This window comes from Sander lucioperca, chromosome 13 (assembly GCF_008315115.2).
Source record: "Sander lucioperca isolate FBNREF2018 chromosome 13, SLUC_FBN_1.2, whole genome shotgun sequence".
NCBI classification, from domain to species: Eukaryota; Metazoa; Chordata; class Actinopteri; order Perciformes; family Percidae; genus Sander; species Sander lucioperca.
In genome coordinates, this window is record NC_050185.1 from 16,432,607 (window position 1) to 16,456,163 (window position 23,557).

Consider the following 23,557-nt stretch of genomic DNA (forward strand, 5'->3'; position numbering starts at 1 on the left):
CTGGCAGACAGGCAGGGTACCCTGAGGGTAAACTGGTGAGATGAGGTGCGAAAACGCTAGTCTATACCCTGCTGTGTGTAGCAGACCACCATGAGCTCCTGGCTGATGTCTCCACTGCGGTGTACCGGGATGAAAAGCTCTCCAACATCTTCCTCCACTGAGTGGATCTGTTCAGGGAAGAACACAGTCGACTCTGTTTGGAAGAGAAAAGAGAACGAGTGAAGGGAGTCAGAGGAAAAAAGAAAAGGGTAATGATATGTATAACAATCTACAAAAATCCACAGTACATTAGGCCATCAAGGGCTTTTGTTCTGGCTCTGCATTAGTGAGCCGCAGCTGAATTTCTTTATTTAAATCTATTGAAATGGTGGTCCTGCAGTGTGCTTATTCATATTGAAAAATAACACTCCTTCACAGTTTTTTGGTTCGATGCAACCAGAGGTGCTCTTCAAAGAGACCCCTTTGGAAGTTTTTCTTACTGCCTGGTGTGTCGCAGACAATTCCACATGCAAGCCTTTCAGTTCCTCCCACTGAGTGGCATCAACTTGGAATTTCACACATCGGCTCCTCTATACACAGAGGGGTCAGCAGAACCAGCAAAACCATCACTTTGATTTTTTTCATTCTCTCATTCTCCACTCGCCTCTCCTTCTCTGAGACGACTTTGTGATGGAGAGAGAGACTTAGAGCCAGTGAAAGCGTCATCTATCAAAGCAAAAAACTTATACAGAAACAATAAATGTTGGAGCTATTTTCCACAGACGCACAGGGACCAATAAAAATGCTAGCAGAGTGGACTGAGCTTCAGCTCGTCCCAGATCTTCTTGTGACTTTGTTCCCCCTCTCTCTTTGAGCGTGTGAATGAATGAGTTAATGAACGATGGGAGCTTCAAGACACTTGGTGCTTGCTTGTACGACAAAAACTTGCATTAAAATTGCAAGCGCTGGAGTGTGAAAAATCAGTGAAAAAAACAGATTTGGATGTTTATTTCAACACCCAGCATAAAAAGAGATCAACACCTGAGATGACTCTTTGGGTTGAAGTTATCAACATAAGACAATCATACGCACCGCAGGGGGTCAAACATTTCTCTTCTCTTACGGTAACTCTCCCTAAATCGTTCTCTCTCCTCTCAATCTTCTCCCCTCTCGTCCATTTCTCCTTTCTGTCGCTGCCCACAATCTGTCACTCCCCAGGGGGTTACATAGCAGGGGATTAGGGTCTACTGCTTACCTTTCACACACACACACACACACACCGTTATACCCCGGAATTTCTTCTCTCTCTCCCGCCACACATTTACTGCACACCTCCTCTCCTCACAGTTCTTTCACATTTCACCTCACACTTCGCTCTTCTGGTGCCTCTAAATCCACCGAAGAATTACAAAAAGCTAATTTTCAGCCAAGTGGGTCAAGTTCACATTCATTGGGAGAAAAAAACAAACATACGCTTTTACAGAAGGTGTTATAAAATAGTCAACACTTGCACCTGATCTTGCCAACATAAAAAAAAAAAAAAAAAAAAAAAAAAAAAACTGTTTGGTTTTTATTTTTTTATGTCTAGAACTGCTCCATTATTGATAATTGCATGAATACTCTATGGATGTAGGGATGTTTTCTTTGCTTCCAGTGTCTGATTGTTGACTGTTGCACATATTGTTACAGATTGTAAAACTGGTCATGCCCATAAGCTAAATGTAACTATAAATGTAAAACAAAACAGTCTCTAAAGACCCACATCTGATAGCACTATGTAACTTAACACAGCACAACACCAAGTGTTCAAAGCAGCAACACACTCACAACATTTGATGTGTCCTACATTAGGCAAGATATTCTACATCCTAACGCTCCTATGATTTCACAAGAATATGCTTGATTGCAGCTGGCCTTGCGATGTCAGACAGAACAAAAAATGACAAAGCAGAAATCAGTTCATCATTTAGTGGAATGACCTTGGTGCAAAATGCAGTATAGTAACAGCTTTACTGATATATAGCATCCCTGCTATATAGAGGAAACACCAAAAATATCACTGACTGCAAGATGCTGGTACTACTTGCAGCAAACAGCAGGCTGCTACCTTCATCTTCAGTCAGTACTGTGCATGGATTATATATGAAGAAAGTCACAAAGTTTTAAAGGAGAAGGCTATCACACCCTGTAATTAAACAGACTTTGTGTCTGCTGCAGCACTGAAAGTGGGTGCACCACAGGCAACCGCACTAAAGAACAAGCCCACTCCTCATTATTAATAAAAGACAACAGGCTTAACAAAAGAGTGGTGGAGGGTTCACATTTTTACAACTAAACAACAATAATAAACAAAAACGAAGAGCTCCAGGCATTCATGCAGACAAACAGAGACTGTCTGTGCTGTTAAAACAAATTTAGCTTGTTATGCTCGCCTTCATTTTGGAACACTTTTGGTTAAAGTTAGCGATCCTCTCTCCTTCTAAAGCTATTAGCCTAGCTAACATGTCCTCTGGGGAGGGAATCTCCAACTAACCAGAAGACCAGGCAAAGCCAGTTTTCATCTTTAGAGAAAGAAGCTAGAGTACAGCTAACGCCACAGGCATAGCTAAAGCTTCACTTGCCCATTAGAGTGGCACATCTCTGTCACATTAGACAAGCCCTGGAGATGACAGAAAACAAATAAGCACCTGCCCTCCACACGCACCATAATTAACCCACAGGGGAGGATAGATTGAGAAGGGAGAATGTGAGGGGGGGGGGAGAAAGATAACAGCATAGTGAAAGAGAGAGAACAAGAAGAAAAATGAGAGAGAGTGATGAGAGCAGCTGTTCTGCATTACCACATCACAATGGAAGCTTTAGTGTTTCCATCTTTGTTGCACATCTATAATTACTTAAAAGTTGTAATGTAAATGTAAAAGCTGCAAAAAGAGTAATTCTGGCCTTAATAGAGCAGAGCAGCCAGTGTGTCACATTACTCAATATTCCAATTTGCAGACAAAGACACAAAGAACGAAGAGAGTAAAAATGGCAGATTACAAACAATTTAGGAGAGAAAGTGAAAGACTTCCTGTACTTAACTGTTTAGGTTTGACCAATGTTAACTGCTAAACCACAATATCAAAATTGGCTACCAACCTTTGATTTGGCCTTGGTAACGGACAAATAAAAATTAACAAGTAGCTCTAAACATACCGCTTTTTTTTGTATCATTGGGTTTTAGGAATAAGCATTCTACTCAGTAATTCTGGTGAGTATAAAAACACAACACAATCATCATCCCTACAACAAATCCTCACTGGTTGTCATGTCATATTTCTGTTCCTTTCTTCCTTGACGACATATTTGACATGACTACTGTATATCTACAGTGTTTATATTGACAGTTCTTCATTCTGTGTGTGCCAAGTTGACTGATGCTTCACAGAACAAATGTGATACACGGTAAAGGGTTGTGTATTTTTCATTACTTTGGATGACTTGTGTGGCGGTTTCGAGATTTTGTGTGATGTGCATTATAAATGTCGGAAACTTCACCATGTCTGTTACATTTGTCTGTTTAGATGGGCAAAGCAAACACCTCTGCTTTGGATATATATTTAATTAACTTATATTCTTATTATATAATACTCCATACAGTCTGTCCATAGAGGCTGCATTCGATTTTGATTTTTGATTATGAATATCACATGGAATAGGGACACTAAACTGAATAAAAAAAGGGAAATAAAGAATGAATCAATAATTGGCTCTTTGCGCACTTCAATTCTTTATAATCTTTGAGTTTCATAAATGAACCCCATACAGAAACTGGGCACCCCTGTTATGGATGAATGCTACCAACACTTACAATTCTGCATCTGTATTCTAGAAATGGTCCTACTGCCAAGATAGAAAAACCTCTAAGAGTATTCAGACTAAATGGGCAAATGTATAAATACATTTCAGCTTTTATAGTCTATTATGGAGAAAAACACCTTCATCATATTGTCATCACAAAAGAATATTCAATGGTCTATATAAAAATAAAAATATTCATGTGTGTGCTGAGTGAAGGACGTATAAGGACTGACCGTCACTTGGATCCAGGATCTCAACTGTTGCTGTGGCAGGGAACTCCATCACCCCCATTACCGGCTCTGAGAGCAAAATCTGGAAGGTCTCTGCCTGCTCGTACTTCCCATCAGTCAGTATCCGAACCCGCCACGTGGCTCTGGTCTGTCCCGGGTTGAACTGGACTTGCCTCTGGGACTTGCCCTTGAAATCCTCGTCTTTCTTCGCACTACCATCCTGTGTGCCAATGCCTGAAAGATACAGAGAGTGATAGACGTAAAAAGGAAAAAGGAAAGGCCAAATGAGTAAAAAATAAGACAGACAGGAAGAAGACAGAACAAAGAAAGCGACCATGACAGCGTGAGAGACAGGAGAGAGAAACAGATGAAAACAAGATTAGATATTCACACCCTTTAATGTTGTTCAGAGAGTGGTGAGAAAAAGAGTGTTGCGTCTATTTTTCTTCACTGATCACTTACAGAGCCTCAGGAATGTGTGAAATGAATTTGTGACTGAAGCGTTTAAATAGGCATATTCAACTTTACTGAGATGGATTAGCAACCATGATTGTTTCCCAAGGGTTAGGTATGCTTGCGAGAATGTGTCTGTGTCTCCTTTTCTCTTCAAATGTCTCTTATTTCATTTATAACAGGGCTTTCATGTGAATCCACTTTACAACAATCCACCTAACATTCATGCTCATCAATCCACCTTCTTCAAAGTAGCAGAGCTTACTGGGTTTCACATCAAACGCACATCAAAGAAGCCTAGGTGGCATAAGTCATACAATAATGTATTACATTTGGAAATATGCTGTTTACATTCCTTTGTCTGCATTCATAATGCCTCATGAGAACAAGGTGAGCAGAGCCATGCCAGAATGATGCATGTGCCTGAACATAAAAAAGGACTTGTTTTCCTGTTTTCAGACACAAAGAAAAAAAAGATGGTGACAAAAACATGCAGACGAGACTGGATACATTAGATCATACACACAGTAGGATATGAACTGTAAGGATTGTATGCAAAATGTAATCTGAAAATAATTATACACAGAAATACACACTTTAACGCCGTCACACTCATTTGTGTTACTGTACCTGTGAGGACTTTCAGCGTTTTTATTTATTCATATCACGAGTGTGGAAAAATGGGATTGAAAGCCTTAAGATTGTTATGCATCATTTGCGGTGTTAAGCTTTGCATTTCATTGGTTCATTTGAGTTTTTTGCCAAGAGTAACTGACCAAATGTACTGAAGAGTTAATTAAGTATATGGGTGTGGGTTTACACCAAACACCAATAGTATAGCAAATACTTCTCTCTGGACTCACTGTTTTGGACCAATTTCAAGTGTAAAGACAACATTTTTTCCACTGATGGTCCCCACAGCCAACCATAATGAAATGCTGCACTCTCACCTTTGACATGATCTTTAGCCAGCAGCACATTAAACATAACACCCTCTTTCTCTTAATTTTTGGCCAAGGGCATTGTCATCTCTCAACGTTCTTTGCTTCTCTGCTTTTTCTCAACAGGAAAAGATGATGCTATTGCTCATCACAGCAGCACTAATACAACACAAAATAAATCCACTTCTCTGGGGGCTGTTGAAAGTCTTTCTGGTGACTAATGGATGATCAGTCAGGACAACTCATGGTTCACTTGCTAAGTAGTCCAATCAGCTTAACCTGGGTCAAGTTTTCTGAGGTAGGCCTACATCAAAATTCATCATGAAATACCTGCATTCGTAAACAAAAGTGATAATATTTTAGAGAGCACAGTGGAAATACCACCAATACATGTAATACTAAGCTTAAACCCAAGTCCTGCTTCTCACCTGACCTGCAACTGAAATAAAGTTAGAAGAAGTGTCACCACACATCCAAGTTCTGCTTCAAACAAATCATCCTCTGGGAAACATAAATGTGTTAGTAAATTTCATAGCAACCTGTCATTGGATTTTGATATTTCTCTTGCAGAAATGTAAATTTCCGCTTGCTTGTGGTGCTCGAGTAAAGGTCACTGAGAGAGATCAAGACCATGACTTTCGAAAGCAAACCTCATGGCAATTTGTGAAGAAATTGTTTAGATATCTGGCTGTGGACAAGAGTTTTGCTTTAATTGACATACTAACCAAGAAACACTGCCATTTTTAGGCTGTACTACTAGCATCAGAAATGTTTTTTAAAAACTTTGAGGGGGCTACAGGTATGCTGATGAATTTAATCATGTAAAATAACTTCATTGTAACTTTCAACCTATAAACTGTTAAGTCTCAACATAGCTAGATATGATCCTTACGATTTCTGTCCTCGTTGATTCAGTGACACCTGTTGTTACTGGTGACAACGGCATACGCATATTAATAATACAGAACCCAGAATTTGATATGACATGACGTGTGTATTGACCACTCATGGCAGCAAACTCGTCTTGAGCAGCCACATGTATCTCTGTTTAGAGCGCAAAACAAACCGTTGACTGGGAGAAATTATCATGTCACACTTTTAATAACAGACTTCGCCATTAACAATGAAGACTACTGCAGTAAAGACGCAATTACAGACAATTAGAAAAGTGTCCTCATAACAGATGATTTTAATCTTTCCTATATTTCTCATCTTTCTATCCTGATGTTTAGTTGATGCACATTAAATAGCACACAAAAACCTACAGGAGAAAGGGAGTGTTGATCTTAAAAGGGTGGAGCCTTATTGAGCCACCCTCGCTGGACTCCCCGGAGGGAAGAGACGCGTTGCCTGGGGTCGCACTGAGGTTCCTTCTCAGCAGCTGGAAATATAACCACCCGAGGGCTTTTGATCTATATGGTACTTTTTCCTTTGAGCTACAGTCCCTTGTGTTGTGTCTCCATATAACGCACACACACACACACACACACACACACACACACACACACACACACACACACACACACACACACACACACACACCACACACAAGGAGTTGCTCACAAACACACACAATTTCTGTTTATAGCTGCAAACTCTCTTTTGTTCTGTATTGTAGTTTGTTTCACTATTGAAAGCAAACACTGCAACAAGCTGAGTTTGACTGTATGTGAATTCTACAATTCACCATGAAATGTATGATTGCAGATACCTTCATGCTCATTGTATGATAAATGTAAATTCACATCAAGGCAGCTGAGGTGGAGAGCTGGAGCAAAGACGTTCAGGGGGGCAACACTTTCTATTCTCTCGAGTGAAATGAAATTATCTCTCCATCCACCCTGCTTGGCAACAGTAATGAGGCTGGAATACATCCTACAGGAGATGATTAACCTGGGAAATGTACACCTTGTTAACAATTCTCCATTTATCTCTCAGCAAGGACAGAACAGAAAAGGACAGCGCAGAAAGGGGAAAAACTGTCTTCAAGCAGTGAGCTTTGACTTACGCAAGGAGACACAAAAAAGAATGATAATTCAATTCCATCCTAATTTATATATATATAAAACAATAGATATGAAACGTCATTCTGAATTGCCATCCCGAGATGGAAACATATGGAGGCAATCTTACCTGGGTTAAGTTTTAGATTTGCTGCCATTGAAAGCTATGGTGAAAGAGGCTCATGTTGTCTTTAAAATCCTTGCATTTCTCTATCAATACATCAATACTGTTTTTTATTCAAAGTAATGTGCACAAGACAACTTTGCCTGTCTAGAATGAACCAAAAAAACTAAGATTTTGGTAGAATTTGGATTATTATTATTATTATTATAGCGTCAAGAGAACAAATAATGCATTCAATCACGGAGATAATCTCATATTTGTGCATTTATATTGCAGATAACAATTTATTTTGCCTGAATTTAATATGTAGGCTAATCACTGTCTTTTATATTCTGAATGGCTAAAATGTAGAAAATCCTAAATAGATTAAGATTATAGCCTATAGGCAGGTAATTATATATATATATATATATATATATATAAAACTTATAAGACCACATTCATTTCCCATAGACCGTGTCACTTCCTGTCAACTAGCATGGGGTTTGTTTTGATGAGAGGAGAGGTTGGAGAGCCATCTAACTGTAAATGAGTTGTTTTTGTTGATAAAGCAAGTTTTGTTTTGTTATGTTTGTGTCATCATGTCATCATGGCAGCCTGTGCTTCTCCTTGTTCTGTGTGTTTTTGTTTGTTTCCCCTCATGTTTCTCCCTCCTGTGCTGATGACTGTGAGCTGTGGGCGTGGCTTAGCTGGCAAGTGGCGCCAGGTGAAGCTCATTCCCTAATCAACCTCCTGCAGTATTTAAGGCTGGCTCTGTGATCCACTTGTTGCCAGATTGTACAGTCTACTAGTGTGGTATAGTTGCACTCCTGGCTCCCTGTGTTTTTCTGTGTTCCTGGTGATTTAGCTTGTGTAGCTAAAACATTTTCTGTGTTCTCTCTTGTTGCAGCCTGCCTTGCTTGCTCGTGCTCACGCTTCCTGTGTATCCTGCCTGCCTGCCTGCCTGCCTGCTCCTCCTGCCTGCTCCTCTCTCATTGTAAGGGTTGGATTCAAGCCTCAATTGTTTGTTGGACTCTGGAAAAGCCATACCACATGGTCATCACCACCAATTCACTGGGCACGCTCTGGAGAGCGCACTGCACCCACCACTCACCACTAGATCCCCTCGACACAACCCCCCTTTGCCACCAGCACAATTATTGTATATATATTCACGCATTAAATCACTTAATCTTATTTCTTGTTTGTTGTCTGCTTTTGGGTCCAACCTCCAGTGCCGTTCCGTAACAGTTTGTTTGTGGAAAGTCTAATGCCTTCAGCACAACTCTGGACCCATCTCAGTTGTCTTTCATTCTCATCACGGTTGTAAGTGACCATAGTTTAAGAGACTTTTATTTTGAAGTCACACGGAACAGGAGGAGGCTGCAAAAAAAAAATCTGATTGCAGCGCGCAGCAAACCTTGCTAGACGAGAGCCATATTTTTCGCTCTCTTGCATAAAACATACACCACATGTATACAGCATGTAAACTCAACATTTTTCTCACTGTTTTTTTTACTGAAGCTTATGTGTATGTCCTCGCTTCGAATTACTTTTTGAACGTATATGCTTGTGTTAAGTCTGTCGGTGAACTACCTGCAAGGGGCTAATGGACAGCTAAGTAGACTGCTAGCTTTGCACCCTTGAAGTGGAGCGAGGTATGAAATCCTTAAGTGACATTTATTCAACATGTTCAGTTATTCAAGTTAGCTTGTAATGCAATGTGTTAAATGATACCTGCAATGTTTCTTGGGTTATGAGTTTGTTAATACGCGTCAGCAACTTGTGAATTTAATGTGAACATTGGCTTTATTGTAGCCTATTGTATTTATCATTTGAGCATCCAGTTAATATTTTGCATAAACCCATGCACTTTATTTGTAATTTATTTACTTGCTCCTATTTGTATCATATCCTTTTAGTTTCACGGTGCTGGAAGAGCGGCAATAAACGTTATTGCACCCGTTTTCGAGACTTCTCTTCATTTCGGTTCCAAGGGCTGCTACAGTGAAACTCGACACTACGCTTGAGTCATCTACCACGCTCTGCCAGGATCAGCTTGCAAGACGTCCTGTCCGCAGTCTACAGATAAGTCTACAATCGGAGACTGACGGAGTATAGGTTAAATTCAGCAACGGTCAACATTGGACCTTTGATACGTGGAACATGGTTTATGGTATTGTGTGTTTACAAGATAATCAAGTAATTTCATGTTAATCTTTGTGACCTTAAAGATGAAAATAGACATTTTAAAATAAGCAAGAAAACAGAAAGTGAATGCATTCCACACTGTTTATTGTGTTAACCTGACAGAATTTAAAAGGAATATATTGTTTGATTGTAGATCATCAGTGATACGGTCTAATATCGTGATTGTTGTTCTCTGCTTATCTTAGCGTATCTTTGAAGGGTAAATGTCTGAAGTGAGTGGTTACATAGTTCAAGAATTGGTTAGAGTCACTTAACAGATTTGAGTACAGACATACTACACTTCAAGGCTTATAATATAAACAGACACAGATAATCAAGATGTCAGAACCCCCTGAAGAAGCAGACAAGATATCAGAACCCACTGAAGAAGCAGACAAGACACCGCAGGTCAGGTCTAGCTCTCGTGAGCGAAATTTAACAGAAAAAGGCCAAGAGTTACATGAACAAGAAGCAAAGAAAAACGAGAAAGCATTCAACAAAACTTATGAAGTGTGGCGACAGACAGCAAGGGAAATGAGAACACAGCTAAAGTCGTGCCGCTCAGATGAAGAGCTTAAATCATACCAAGTTAACATTGAATCTAAGCTCAACACAGTTGCTCAACATTATCAAGCTATGCAGCGAAACTATAGTACTACTCCAGACATTGTAAGTCGAATGGATACATGTGGATCTATAACAGCAGAGATCTGTGAACTTGCCACCAGACGGCTAAATAACATACATGAAGTTTTTAACGATCGACTTGAAAAGGAAAGAGTGAGGATGACATTAAATAAGCATGAGTACGGGTCAGTCTTCGGCAAAACAAATACTGAAACTGTGTTCTCCGAACCACCTGAAGAATCAGATAAGATCTCTAATACCAACTCTGGGGCATCTAGCAAACGCGCCAATGCTGAGGCTGAGCTCGCTGCCAGATTAGAACAGGCAAAGGTCATGCAAGAACTACATGCTCAACAGTCAAAGCTTGATGAACTGGAGAGTGAATGGAAAGCCAGGGAGGCTGAAATGAAATTAAAAATAGGGAGAGAGAAAATAAGGCTACAACAGCTACAAGCAGAGAGTGATGTAAAGGTAGCAGCTGCGCGCGTGAAGACTTACAATGACTGTGATAGCCTCATTCATGATGGTGAAGAAACACACATCCAAATCCCACCAGACCACCAAAACACTGTCAAAACTCCATTAAATGTACAAGCCACACTGTTCCAGCCTCGTCATACACCACAAGGAGTGGTGTCAAATCAGTCAGAAGTCAATTTAGCTCGAGAAATTGCTAGCTCATTCACTCTAAGTCGTCTACCTGTCCCCGAACCCACAACATTCACTGGTGACCCCCTGAAGTTTATCGATTGGCAATTATCTTTCAATGCGCTAATTGATCAGAAGCCCCTTCCAGTTGCTGAAAAAATGCTCTATTTAAAGAGTTATCTTGCAGGAGAAGCACGCAAGGCTGTGGAGGGATTTTTCTATCGGAACGCAGATGATGCATATAAGGGTGCTTGGGCGGTCCTTCAAGACAGGTACGGGAATCCGTTCATTGTTCAAAAGGCCTTTAGAGACAAGCTTGCAAAGTGGCCGAAGAGTTCTGCAAATTACCCAATTGCACTTAGAGAGTTCGCTGACTTTCTTAAAGGATGTGCTGAGGCCATTCCCCACATTAAGGGACTGAGCATTCTCGATGATTGTGAGGAGAATCACAAACTTCTTAAAAGGCTTCCTGAGTGGTTGGTTCGTAGGTGGAGTCGTATTGTCGTGGAAGAATTAGACCAAAGTGGAAATTATCCCAGCTTTGCACGCTTTACAGAGTTCATGGCAAAAGAAGCCAAAATAGCATGCAACCCCATTGCCTCACCACTTCTGCTGAATATTAAAACCACGGAAGAGAGGCTCCCACAGCGAGCCAAAGCCCTAAACACAGTCATTCAAGTGAAAGACTCCTCTACAGAGACAGGAGAACAGTCAAGGGCATGGGCGCCTTGCTTATGTTGTCAGGACGAAGCTCATGGTATTGCTAAATGTCCAACCTTTGCTGCAAAATCCATAGATGATAAAAGGGCACTCATTTATGAACATCACCTTTGCTTCGACGACAGCACCAGAGAAGGAAATTCTCACTTATACACTGCTTGATACACAGAGTGACTCTACTTTCATATTGGAGGATCTAGCTGCTGGACTTAGTGTGACCACTCTTTCAGTACAACTCAAGTTAAGCACCATGACTGCTACCAATACAGTAATAGCAAGTAAGACTGTTAGTGGTCTACAGGTTAGGGGACTGAACTCTGAAACGTACATCACAGTAAAACAGGCCTATACGCGAGACTTCATTCCAGTCGATAAGTCACACATTCCCACTAAAAGCACAGCACTCCAGTGGCCTCATTTGAACCACTTAAGAAACAAGATGCCACCATTGCAAGACTGCGAGGTGGGACTACTGATTGGTTACGACTGCCCATCAGCACTGGTCCCCCTAGAGGTCATCACAGGTAGTGAAAATTAACCTTTTGCGCAAAGGACTGCATTAGGCTGGAGCATCATAGGGTCAAACAATCCCCATTTGGACAGGCAGGGAAACCAAAGTTTCGTTCATCGAATCTCAGTGAAGGAAATCCCAGTGCCATCTGCCACAGATGTGTCGAGGATTTTAGAATCGGACTTCAACGAAAAGACCTATGAGAATAAATACGTGTCTCAGGATGACGTCCGATTCATTCAGTTTCTGAGTGACACTATTAAGCAGAAGGACAATAGACATTACGAAATGCCACTCCCCTTTAAGGGCACCGGTTTACCAGTTCTTCCAAATAACAAGAAGCTGGCCACTGTTAGGTTGCAACACCTGAAGAAAAGGTTGAAGTCAAACAAACAATATTATGACCACTACACAGCCTTCATGAAAGACATCATGGACAGAGGTGATGCAGAACCAGCCCCCGTAGCCGCTGAGAGAGAAACTGTGTGGTACATACCGCATCATGGGGTATACCACCCCAGAAAGCCCGATAAACTTTGAGTTGTTTTTGACTGCTCTGCTAAGTTTAATGGAATCTCTTTGAATGACACACTACTAACTGGCCCTGATTTGATCAACTCTCTAGTAGGAGTTCTTCTACGGTTTAGAAGAGAAGCTGTTGCTGTGATCTGTGACATTGAGAAAATGTTTCATCAGTTCTCTGTCTTACCTGAATGCCGTAATTACCTGAAGTTTCTTTGGTGGGAGGGAGGTCAGTTGGAAGCAGAACCTCAAGAATATAGACGGACAGTCCACCTCCCCTGGGTGTGCCAATTTCGGGCTCAGGTACCTGGCACAGCAACATAAGACTGACCATCCCCTAGCATCATCCTTCGTAGAGAATAATTTCTATGTGGATGATGGGTTAATCAGTGTTTCAATGGAGGAAGAGGCTAAAGAGCTAATCATTGGGGCGCAGCAACTTTGCAAAAGTGCAGGCTTGCGCTTACATAAGTTTAACTCGAACCGAAGCGAGGTCCTTACCTGTGTAGCTCCATCGGAAAGAGCAGCAACTACTGACCCCCTCAATCTCAATCCAGGCACTTTACCAGAAGGACACGTACTTGGCATTCAGTGGTCCATGGAAACTGACACCTTTGCCTTCAATATCGATGCTAAAGACCATCCCCCAACTCGCCGTGGTATCTTGTCAGCTGTCGCCTCTCTCTATGATCCACTTGGGTTCGTGGCTCCATTCACCCTGAGAGGGAAATGTATCTTGCAGGAGCTGTGTCGCCGAGGTGTTGGATGGGATGATCCCATTCCTGTAGGCCTTCAGTCACAGTGGGAGGAGTGGAAGGATGGTCTCAGAAGGTTAAAGGAGATCACTATACCCCGATGTAATGTCCCTCACAACTTCGGTACCATTGTTTCATTGTTTGTTTTAGTTTCACGGTGCTGGAAGAGCGGCAATAAACGTTATTGCACCTGTTTTCGAGACTTCTCTTCATTTCGGTTCCAAGGGCTGCTACAACGGTAATGTTTTGAATATTAAATTATGGCGATAATGCGGAGAAATCGCAGGAATTTTGACCTAAACTGCTGAAGTACAAACTGGATTACTTTACCTGATCAAGAGACATGGATTATGTTTGATTTGCTTTACTGATAGGAAAATCGTGTAAAGGCATGAGGTAAGCTAACAACAATGTTAATATATGATAACTGATTGCAGGATTCAAGGCGGCTAATTTCGGGTTAGCCAGATGTGGTAAACATCATGTTAAGTCCGACCCCTCGGCTGATTGTGTGGACGGTTAGTGTTCCGTGCTGCTGTCATGTGGTCAACGTGACTGTAGGGTTGATTTGCCACTCTTTGTGTAGTTTGTATCGCAACTGGCTGGATTTATCTTGAGATATTATGAAACAGGATTTAGGAGCACTGCTCCTTAACAAGTTCTAAGTTTACACTTGATTGGCATGGAATCAGCTGCTCAGCGGACAAATGTTATCATTAGGGTTATAATAATAACTTTGTTATAACCAGTGTTGGGAGTAACGCGTTACAGTAACGTAACTACTTTTTCGGGTAAAAAGTAGTGTAACGCGCTAACGAAACGTAGTTCCTTTTTCAATTCGGCGGAACATTACTTTTCCCAGGGACAGATTTGACAGCGACACTGCCTTCTCAGCTGCGCACTCACAAGCTCCACACGGGACGTGACAGAGGCTTGTAGCAGAACAATCATGGCAAGCGAGAAGAAGCCAAAGCTAACTTTTGAGAGCGTTTTAAGCTTTGTGGCTTTTTGCTAGACGGTGCTCTGAGCCAGGCAGGCACAAAGCTGACAACCTCACGGATGTGGTGGAGATGGCCTCCTACATACACGCAGCGGACCGCTGTGGACTTCCACAGAAAAGAGGCTGCATGTGTCTACGACAATGCACAGACCATCGTGGCTGCGCGACCGGTACAAGTCGATACAGACATTACATAGTATACACTAACACCGTGTAACACCGATGACCTGCTGATGTGCATTCAACCCGCCCTGGACTCGTTCATAATGAATCAGCCGTCACTCTGTGAGTAGAGAATCCAGCCTGCAGTGTAGTTCAGACACTGATAAACCAGAGATTAGCTTATATGGTCAAAGATAGTTTTTGTATAATTAACTTCAGTCTCTGCCAGAGACCCCTGCTTTTAAAAGTAACGTAAAAGTAACGAGTAAAGTAAAAAGTTACTTTCCATAGGGGGTAACTAAGTAAAGTAACAGATTACTTTTTTAAGAAGTAACGAGTAACGAGCAAACACTACTTTTTAAAAGTAACTTCCCCAACACTGGTTATAACGTTAGCTCAAAGGTCAGGTTTAGTTAAGTTAGCATAGTTTGCTGGTCATAAATTGTCTGTTTTGCTAACAAATCAATGCTGTTGAGCGCTATCAGTTACTTTGACTTAAGTTACTGTAGAACTCAGCTGATCCAATGGTAGGTAACAGTAAAGTTACGTAGTTCACTGACCTTTTTGTTGTTTTAGTTTACCTATATGTCTCATCTACTCTATAATGACGTGTGGAAAGTGATGCCAGCCTCCCTAGTCACTTTGGTCCTTTTGGTAAAGCATGTTGCACAGCCGATAATATAGTTTCTGCATATTGGTGGCAATTGTAAACAGTATACCGAGGTAAGATGGTGGACAGTTATCCCATTAGTTATGACGTCATGTCACATCTACTGTTTTATATATGTCCTAGTATTACTCATTAGCAAAGAAGAGAGGAAGAAAGGATGAAAAGACAGGTAAGGAAAGATGTCACATGGTGAGGACTTTGAGAGTGGAGGGTTTCTTGAAGGGAACAGGAAGACACAAGAAACAAAGAAGAGTATGGAGAAGAACCAGCAGAGATGCACTGCAATGGGTAACAACAACATACAGAATGCACACAAGGAAGTGGAAAAATAGAAGACAGAGCAAGAACAGAGAGTGAATGAGCGCTGCACTGGAGTGAAACAGAGAGGGGGGAAGAAGGTAGATATAGAAAGAATGACAAAGGGAGAGTGGGTGGAAGAATAAGACAGCCTATGGCATAGACCCAGGGCTATAAGGCACTAGGAGGGGGACATGGTGTCTTTGATGAGGAAAAGCAGGTTAGAAGCAAAAGGACCAAACACTCTCCATGGTAAGATGAGGTGAGGAGGGATTAGGGATGAAAAGAAAAGAAAGTAAGACAGGAGACAAAGTGACAGAACGATAATTCTATATAGTAGAGTATAGGCATTGTCCTCTAAAGGCTCTGACTCACCAACCCGACGGCTGCCCGTTGGCAGAAAAGGCAGTCTGACTGATCAGTCGGCTCCCCGAGGTCAAAAAAGTGCCTCGGAACACACCAAAGCGACGCCGACTTGAGTGTACGTTCTGTAGGCGGCGCTAATCTGTATTGTCGCCCAAAAAATGAAAACCGGAAATGAGGGAACATTTCTCTAGACCTAGTAAACACAGAGCACGCTGTCGTCAGTCATTGTTTACATCAGAGAGTGTTGATAGTAGTCAAGAAGGATTGTTGTTGTCATTACTCGCTGAACGGAAGAAAATACGATGGCTAGTAATAAGAAGATACTGGCGTTGTCAGCTCCGGTTTTCTTGTGCACTGATTCGCTAGTCAAGGGCTAGCACTCCACCAATCAGATTGGTCATTGAGTCCGACTGCCCACTGGCCGATTGAACAAGTCAAATCGCCCAAAATGAACGCCGACGGCACGGAACACACCGAACAGACTCGAGTCACTGACCTCGCCAGACTGTCCGACGGCCGATAATCAGGTTGGTGTGTCAGCGCCTTTAGAGCTGTTTCCTAGGGTTTGTCACAGGAGACAAAGTGACAGAACTCAATTAGAAGAAGACATAGGAAGTAAGGAAGAGGGCAAACACCCATGAAAAATGAAGCTGAAGGTTCATATTTTAGTCGTTTTTTTCTTTTCAAAAGAAGTAAGACAGTAGTAGAAAAATCCAATCTGATCCCATGCTCTTGTCTAGCCCCGTTCTCCCTGAGCTCTGCTTTGCGGGGGCATCTTCAAACCTTGATCTTATCTCAGCTTTCCTCCTTCACTGATCCTCTGTACGTCCTGTTGTGATGGAGCATCTTCTTCAATGTTGCCCGGCACCACAGCAGCTTTCATCCGCTAACCCTTGCAACAATCGCTGGGCGTTTTTCTCCATGCTTTTCAATCCCTGACACACTCCCTGTCTAATCTAATGTAATCTGTCTATCTACTGTACTGTATCTGCACATGCAGTGTCTACTGTTGCCAGAAATTCCTATGTGGCTTTTTTTTTTAGCATTTTCTCTTTATATTTACAGGATGTTGTTCTGTCATCAATTATCTTTTCATTTACAGTTCTGGTTTTGTAGTGATCTCCGTTACTACCCTCCCATATCCTCCTTTAGCACACCTCTCACACACACACACACACACACACACACACACACACAGTTGCACATATAGTGAGAAAGTATTAGTAAACTGATGTTTTTAATTGTTTTGGTTCAACTTCAGCACATTGGATTTGAAATGAAAGAACGGCTCTGAGGTTAAAGTGTTGACTTGAGCTTTGAGGTTGTTCATACCCATATTGGCTGAACAGGCTCGTAGCCCTCTTTATAGCTGAAACAATTGAGTAGATGAATCAATTAGTCAATCAACAGAAAATGAATTGCAATCATTTTGATAATTTTAAGAACAAATGTCAAACATTTGATGGTTCTGGCTTCTCACATGTAAGGATTTGCTGATTTGTCTCTGTTTTATATAACTGTAAATTAAAAAGATTTGGATTTTAAACTGCTGGTGGGACAAAACAAGCAACTGAATTATGTCATATTGAGTTCTGGGAAATTGTAATGGCCATTTTTCTCTAAATCAATTTGCTGTCCCAATGTGACAGGATCCTAAACATAGTAACAAGTCAACCAAGGAGGTTTCATGGTAAAACAGTGTTTTCTAATTGATCCCAATCCAACTGATGATGATGTGCTTCACTGCTGAAGACCTGACTGAAGACAGAAAAAGCAAGCAAGAAGTCAAAATGGCTGCAGTTTGGAGCCTGGCAGGGGATCATCAAGCAATATACCAAGTGCCTGCTGATATCTGTGTGTCGTAGAATTCAGACAGCATTGCATACATACAATAGCAACAGTCATTGACAGCAAAGGATTTGCAACCAAATGTTACATGTGATTGTTCCACTATTTTTTATCCCCACAAATTCGCATTAAACAGGGTTGCAGTTCCATCAACAAGTCCTCCATGTGGGTGTATAAAGACCTTTAAATAAAGCTGAGAGTTTAACCTTAATGTTTAATTTCAAACCCAGTGTGCTGGAAAATATTTGTCTGTTGTAATATCTTACTGCACTGTATCATCAACATCATCACTCTACTGCATTTTTCGGTGGTGACTATATGAATGTGTTTGTCTCATGACAATGAATTTCAAATCACGTAAAATAGCCAGGTGTTTATCTATTTGCCATATGATTTTTGAAGTTTCCTTTGTAGCTTGGATTCTGCTCTTTAAAGTAAACATCCTGTCTCAAAATGTGTTTCTGTTGTTTTGTCCATTCCCTGTAACACAAGTGAGTCATATTACTGTACAATTTGAGTACCATCAGCAGTATGTGTCAGCTTTAATAGCTAACTGACAATCAACAATATAAAGGCAAAATGAGGCAACTTATGAAGAGGCCAATCCTTCATACACACTGCAAAATGATGCACTGTGGCGAAGAGAAAACTCAAAAATCATTAAGACTCGAGCCAAACACATCTAAAATTGGCAAAGAGGAATACAAGTAGAGCCTCAACAACACTCACTCTCAATGAGATATATGCAGTGACACCAACTACAGCCTTATAATGATTTCCATTGACACCAAATATCAAAGCGGAAGAAGATGGATGGATGGATGGACCAAATATCAATCAAAGGTACCATTACTGTGGCAGTATTGGATTGGATTGCAGTATGGTGTTCCTGCTATTTTGTCCACGTCGCTACTCTGTTATTGGTTCATTCGCTTCATTCTTCTGTTCACCAGCCCAGCAAATTGAAATCTATGAAAGTTATTAGACTTCGATCACTTTCTGTTTCATGTTGCTCTACACTAGATTTCATCATCAGTGCCTGAACCGATCCACACAGGGCATATACACACACACATACATAGAGATACAGACACACATTTAAAATGCTGGTGTCAGATCTGGTTTGGTGCTGTGGGGTAAGATACACTCTTTTCTTAAGGTCACAAGTAAACATTCCCACTCTTTAATCTCCCTTCAAGCCATGGACTTATTCATAAAAATGCCTCAGCTTAACATGTTGTAGCTACGTCGTTAGTCGTTCTAAGGAGGTCTTGAAAGTAAATGCGTGTGTATGTGTTGTGTGTGGTTAGAGATAACCAGGTGCTCACATACCAACTGTGCAGAGAGATGAGAGTCAGAACGCAAGCTTTCATGTGTGCCAAAGACATACACTCAACACCTTCCTGAGAGGAATCATATATACTACACACACGCACACGCACACACACACACACACACACACACACACACACACACACACACACACACAGACACACACACACACACACACAAACACACACACACACACACACACACACACACACACACACACACACACACACACACACACACACACGATTAAAAGGGATCAGAATGATGATGAGAGGTTGAAGAGAGTAAAAGCTACTTGCAGCTGCTGCTTCTCCCAGAGCAAACGAGCTGCCGCATGACAAAGTCAGGTCTAAGAGTAGCGTTCAGGGACAACATCCTCAGCAGCCTTTCAACCTTCAAATCACGTAAAAACACTCAGACATAAGAACATAAACATGCTGGGCTGTTGTTCCCAATATAAAATCACCTCCATCTGCTGGTCAAAAAGCTTATTAAAAACTCTGGCATTGATGTTTTTGTAGCTGGCTGGATTAGAGATTTGAGCAGTACAGAGCCAGCAGTGTGTTCTCTGCCCACTCTGTGTTTTGTACAGTGATGATTCACTAATATTCAGTCTTCTGGCAATTCTGTAAAATGTTGACATTTAACAGCCTAATGTGGCTGTAAGGCTAAACCATTCATACTCCAAAGATAAACCTTAGACTGAATTTTAAGAAAAAAACTGGTTTAATTTGGAATAAAATGTTTTTTTTTAGAAGATGGACACATTTTTCCAAGAACAAGACTCTGATGCGTTTTTTTCACAAAGTCACCAGTACACTAAACAACTTTTCTCTGAGAGTAACTTTGTATTTGGTCTGATCTAAATGTCATCTCAAAGTCTTTTACATTGCAGTTTAAGGCCCTGCTGATCGAACCCACTTGTCAGAGACATTAAGGAACCTCTATGTAAAACACATACAGTATAATCAGATCAACATTCATTCCTATCTACAGCTTTGCTTTACATAGATAGGGAGATGATGGTGTGGCAATTTTATTAATTGATGCTAATGATGTTTGATTGTATCAAAGACTAGTAACCTTAATAATCTCACCGCTATTTCTGCTCTCAGAGTTTTCTTTGTGGATTTAGTTGTATCCACCTGCTCAATGCAATGCATTGTTATTGTTTTTTGACATGGACTCCTTTTGATGCCTATTTCATGTCCTCAGTGTGACAAACCACTCGCCCACCTTTGACAAATCATGCTAAACTGAAGGAGATCTAGGAAAATGGCATGTTGCTTCAGAAGCAGTTTTGTATAGGCTGGTAAAAAAATTAGTTACATCTCTACACAGTGCACCACATTGACCTTACAGCTATCTCATCTAGCCTCCTCAAGCAAATAACAAAACATTATTATTGCAAACCTCTAAAATGGCTCAAGGCCAAACAAAATAACTTTGGCTTAGACGATAAATCTGGTTAAATTGTGCGTTGAAAGGAAACGTTGCTATTGCTTTTTGGCTTCAACTGTCAGAGAATATGTTTAGACTGTATGTGTGTATTAGAGAGCACCACTCCAGGTGAACGATAGGTACATAAATCTCTGCAGTGAAGCAAATGACAAATGACAATGTGCTTGTTAGGAAGAGGAACGTGGAGCTAAAAACCTGATATTAACAGCAATGTAAAGTAATGAAAGTTGAAATTAATGCTACAGAAAAGGAGACGGTATGAGGACAGAAACAATACTAAGAGGCTACAGCCACATTACTGTAACAGCTCTGTGGGCTGTATTCAGGCACAGTAGTGCTTTGAGCTAAATGCTATCACCAGCATGCTAACATACTCGCAATGAAAATGCTAATAAGCTATGCTAATATGCTGTTTTATGGTGCTGATGAGAATGTCATTACTTTAGTAATTGGCAACCCAGTGTTTCCTCTATGTTGATTTCATTGTGGCGGTGCGCCATCTCAAAATTTCTTCCGCCACGCTATCAGAAATAGGGCAGACGCGCAATAGTCGCGGTTGCCTTTTAAATGATCCTGCCGCATAATGCACCCCCTGTTGGCTGCCGCTCACATTGCAATTTAACAACAAGTAGAACTATTCAGAGATTATTGGGCCAGTCCAGTTTAACTCCACATACTGTAGTGTTGATGTAGTTTATTGTCAAAACGTAATTTCTTCCGAGTCGACTATTAAACGACCAGCTCCACCAAAAATATTGGACAATTTAAAAAACTAAGGTGATGATGGCGCTAGATGAAAAATACTCACAATTCATCTTGAGGGGGACATAAATGCGTTTACCAAATGTCATGGCAATCAATCTAACAGTTGTTGAAACATCTCACTCAAAACCAAAAATGTCAACCTCATGTTTGCACTAAAGGTCAGGGTATCACCAAAGTATTTAGGGTTTATCGTCTATCATCAACCAAATGTTTTGGCAATCCATCTAGCAGTTGTCTAAGTCAGCTTAAGAGCAAACGGAAGACAGTTTAGAGAAAAAGAACAACAGTAAGACAGCAAGAAATAGCTTTAACATTGGCAATATCGGGTGCCACAATAACTGTTTCTTAGATTACAATTAGAAAAAAACTATTACAAAGTAACTAAGTCATTTTTTTTGTTTCTTTTCATATATACTGTATATTGATAAATACTGTTGTCAGCCTAGCAAGCACCATTTTAGACTTTTATAAGTTACACCAACAAACAAAATCACCATTAACTTCATGTTTGACACAATATGTTGTAACCTGCTGAATAATGTATGTTACATATCACACAGCTACACAAATAATTTCCTTCTTGTTGAATAATGTATGTTACATATCACACAGCTACATAAATAATTTCCTTCTTGGGATGATAAAGAAATCAGACTGAAATCGTCAGGAAATAAACAATTATAGAGTCTGTCCATGGCCACCACTAGGCACAGCAAATATGGATCTAGAGCACTCATTCTGCAACCTGACAGCAACCACAATTTCAAAATTGCCACATTAAATCTTCACATCAGATTCCCTGGAAATGCTTTTTCAAACTCTTTTCCAACACAGACTCACTATTGTTCGATACACATAACTCACATTTATTTGTAGCACACACACACACACACACACACACACACACACACACACATACTATCATTCACAGGTTTTGGAGATGTGTGAAGATAGTGTTAAAGTGTCTGCGAGTGTTAGTGAAATGTGGGGGATGCTAACATACTCGCAATGAAAATGCTAATAAGCTATGCTAATATGATGTTTTATGGTGCTGATGAGAATGTCATTACTTTAGTAATTGGCATCTGGTCCACAAACAAAATATTGGACAATTTAAAAATCTAAGGTGATGATGGCGCTAGATGAAAAATACTCACAATTCATCTTGAGGGGGACATAAATGTGTTTACCAAATGTCATGGCAATCAATCTAACAGTTGTTGAAACAGCTCACTCAAAACCAAAAATGTCAACCTCATGTTTGCACTAAAGGTCAGGGTATCACCAAAGTATTTAGGGTTTATCGTCTATCATCAACCAAATGTTTTGGGTAATCCATCTAGCAGTTGTTGATATTTGTGTTATTTCAATCTGGACTGAAGTGGTAAGCTGATTAACCGACTGACAAACCGACATTGTCATCCCTGGGGCCAAACTGCTACCTGGCTAAAAACACAAAGTGTGTTCTCTTGGAAGAGAGGAAGAGAGACAGAAAGACAAACAGACGAACCAATGAAAGATGTCTCTCCCAGGTATCCTCTCCGTCTGAGCACCACCTCCAGGAACTTGTCCTCTTCGTCCACCACGTAGTACTCTTTCTCCAGAGAGATCCAGGCCCAGTCCAGACGGAACTGCTGTCCCTTGAGCTTGTTCCCACCTGGACAAAATACATACGAACATAGTAAATACATTTTGTTACTCCTAATTGTAAACATTTTTTCTCTTATACCTAGCTGAATTCACATTGTGGTGCTTCTTAAATCTTCTTACTGTAAAAAGTGTGCACACAATGTCTCTGTAGAACTGCTGTGTGCTGGGGTGGGTCTGTGCCTATTTAAATGCCAAATGCTGAGTTCAATATTCAGTAAAAACTGGAAAGGAAACTCTGGGAAAATATGTGACCCAAGGGGGCAATTGTTGTAAAACTGTAATGAAGAAAAAGTGTTTTAATTATTTTCAATCCAAATGTTCCCAACACATCAACTGCAGAATATTTACAGATTAATTAAAAAGAAACCACACAATATTACACCTTTCTATATCTAACAGTCGATATTTGCATGTGCTCCACAATAAAATGAAAATGTCCCTTTGTTGAACAGTATTTACTTCTCACTTGTGCACATCATCCTGA

At 40.7% G+C, this 23,557-nt stretch overlaps 1 protein-coding gene across 1 annotated transcript in view; it reads right to left on the reverse strand.

Annotated features, from left to right (window-relative positions):
• frem2a (FRAS1 related extracellular matrix 2a) overlaps window positions 1-23,557 on the reverse strand; it is a 65,966-nt gene that overhangs the window by 23,407 nt on the left and 19,002 nt on the right. The window contains exons 3-5 of the mRNA XM_031280891.2: window positions 22,934-23,080; window positions 4,053-4,283; window positions 68-193 (exon numbers count right to left, since the gene is read on the reverse strand). Coding sequence (XP_031136751.1) covers window positions 68-193; window positions 4,053-4,283; window positions 22,934-23,080 — 504 coding nt within the window. The remainder of the gene's footprint in view (window positions 1-67; window positions 194-4,052; window positions 4,284-22,933; window positions 23,081-23,557) is intronic.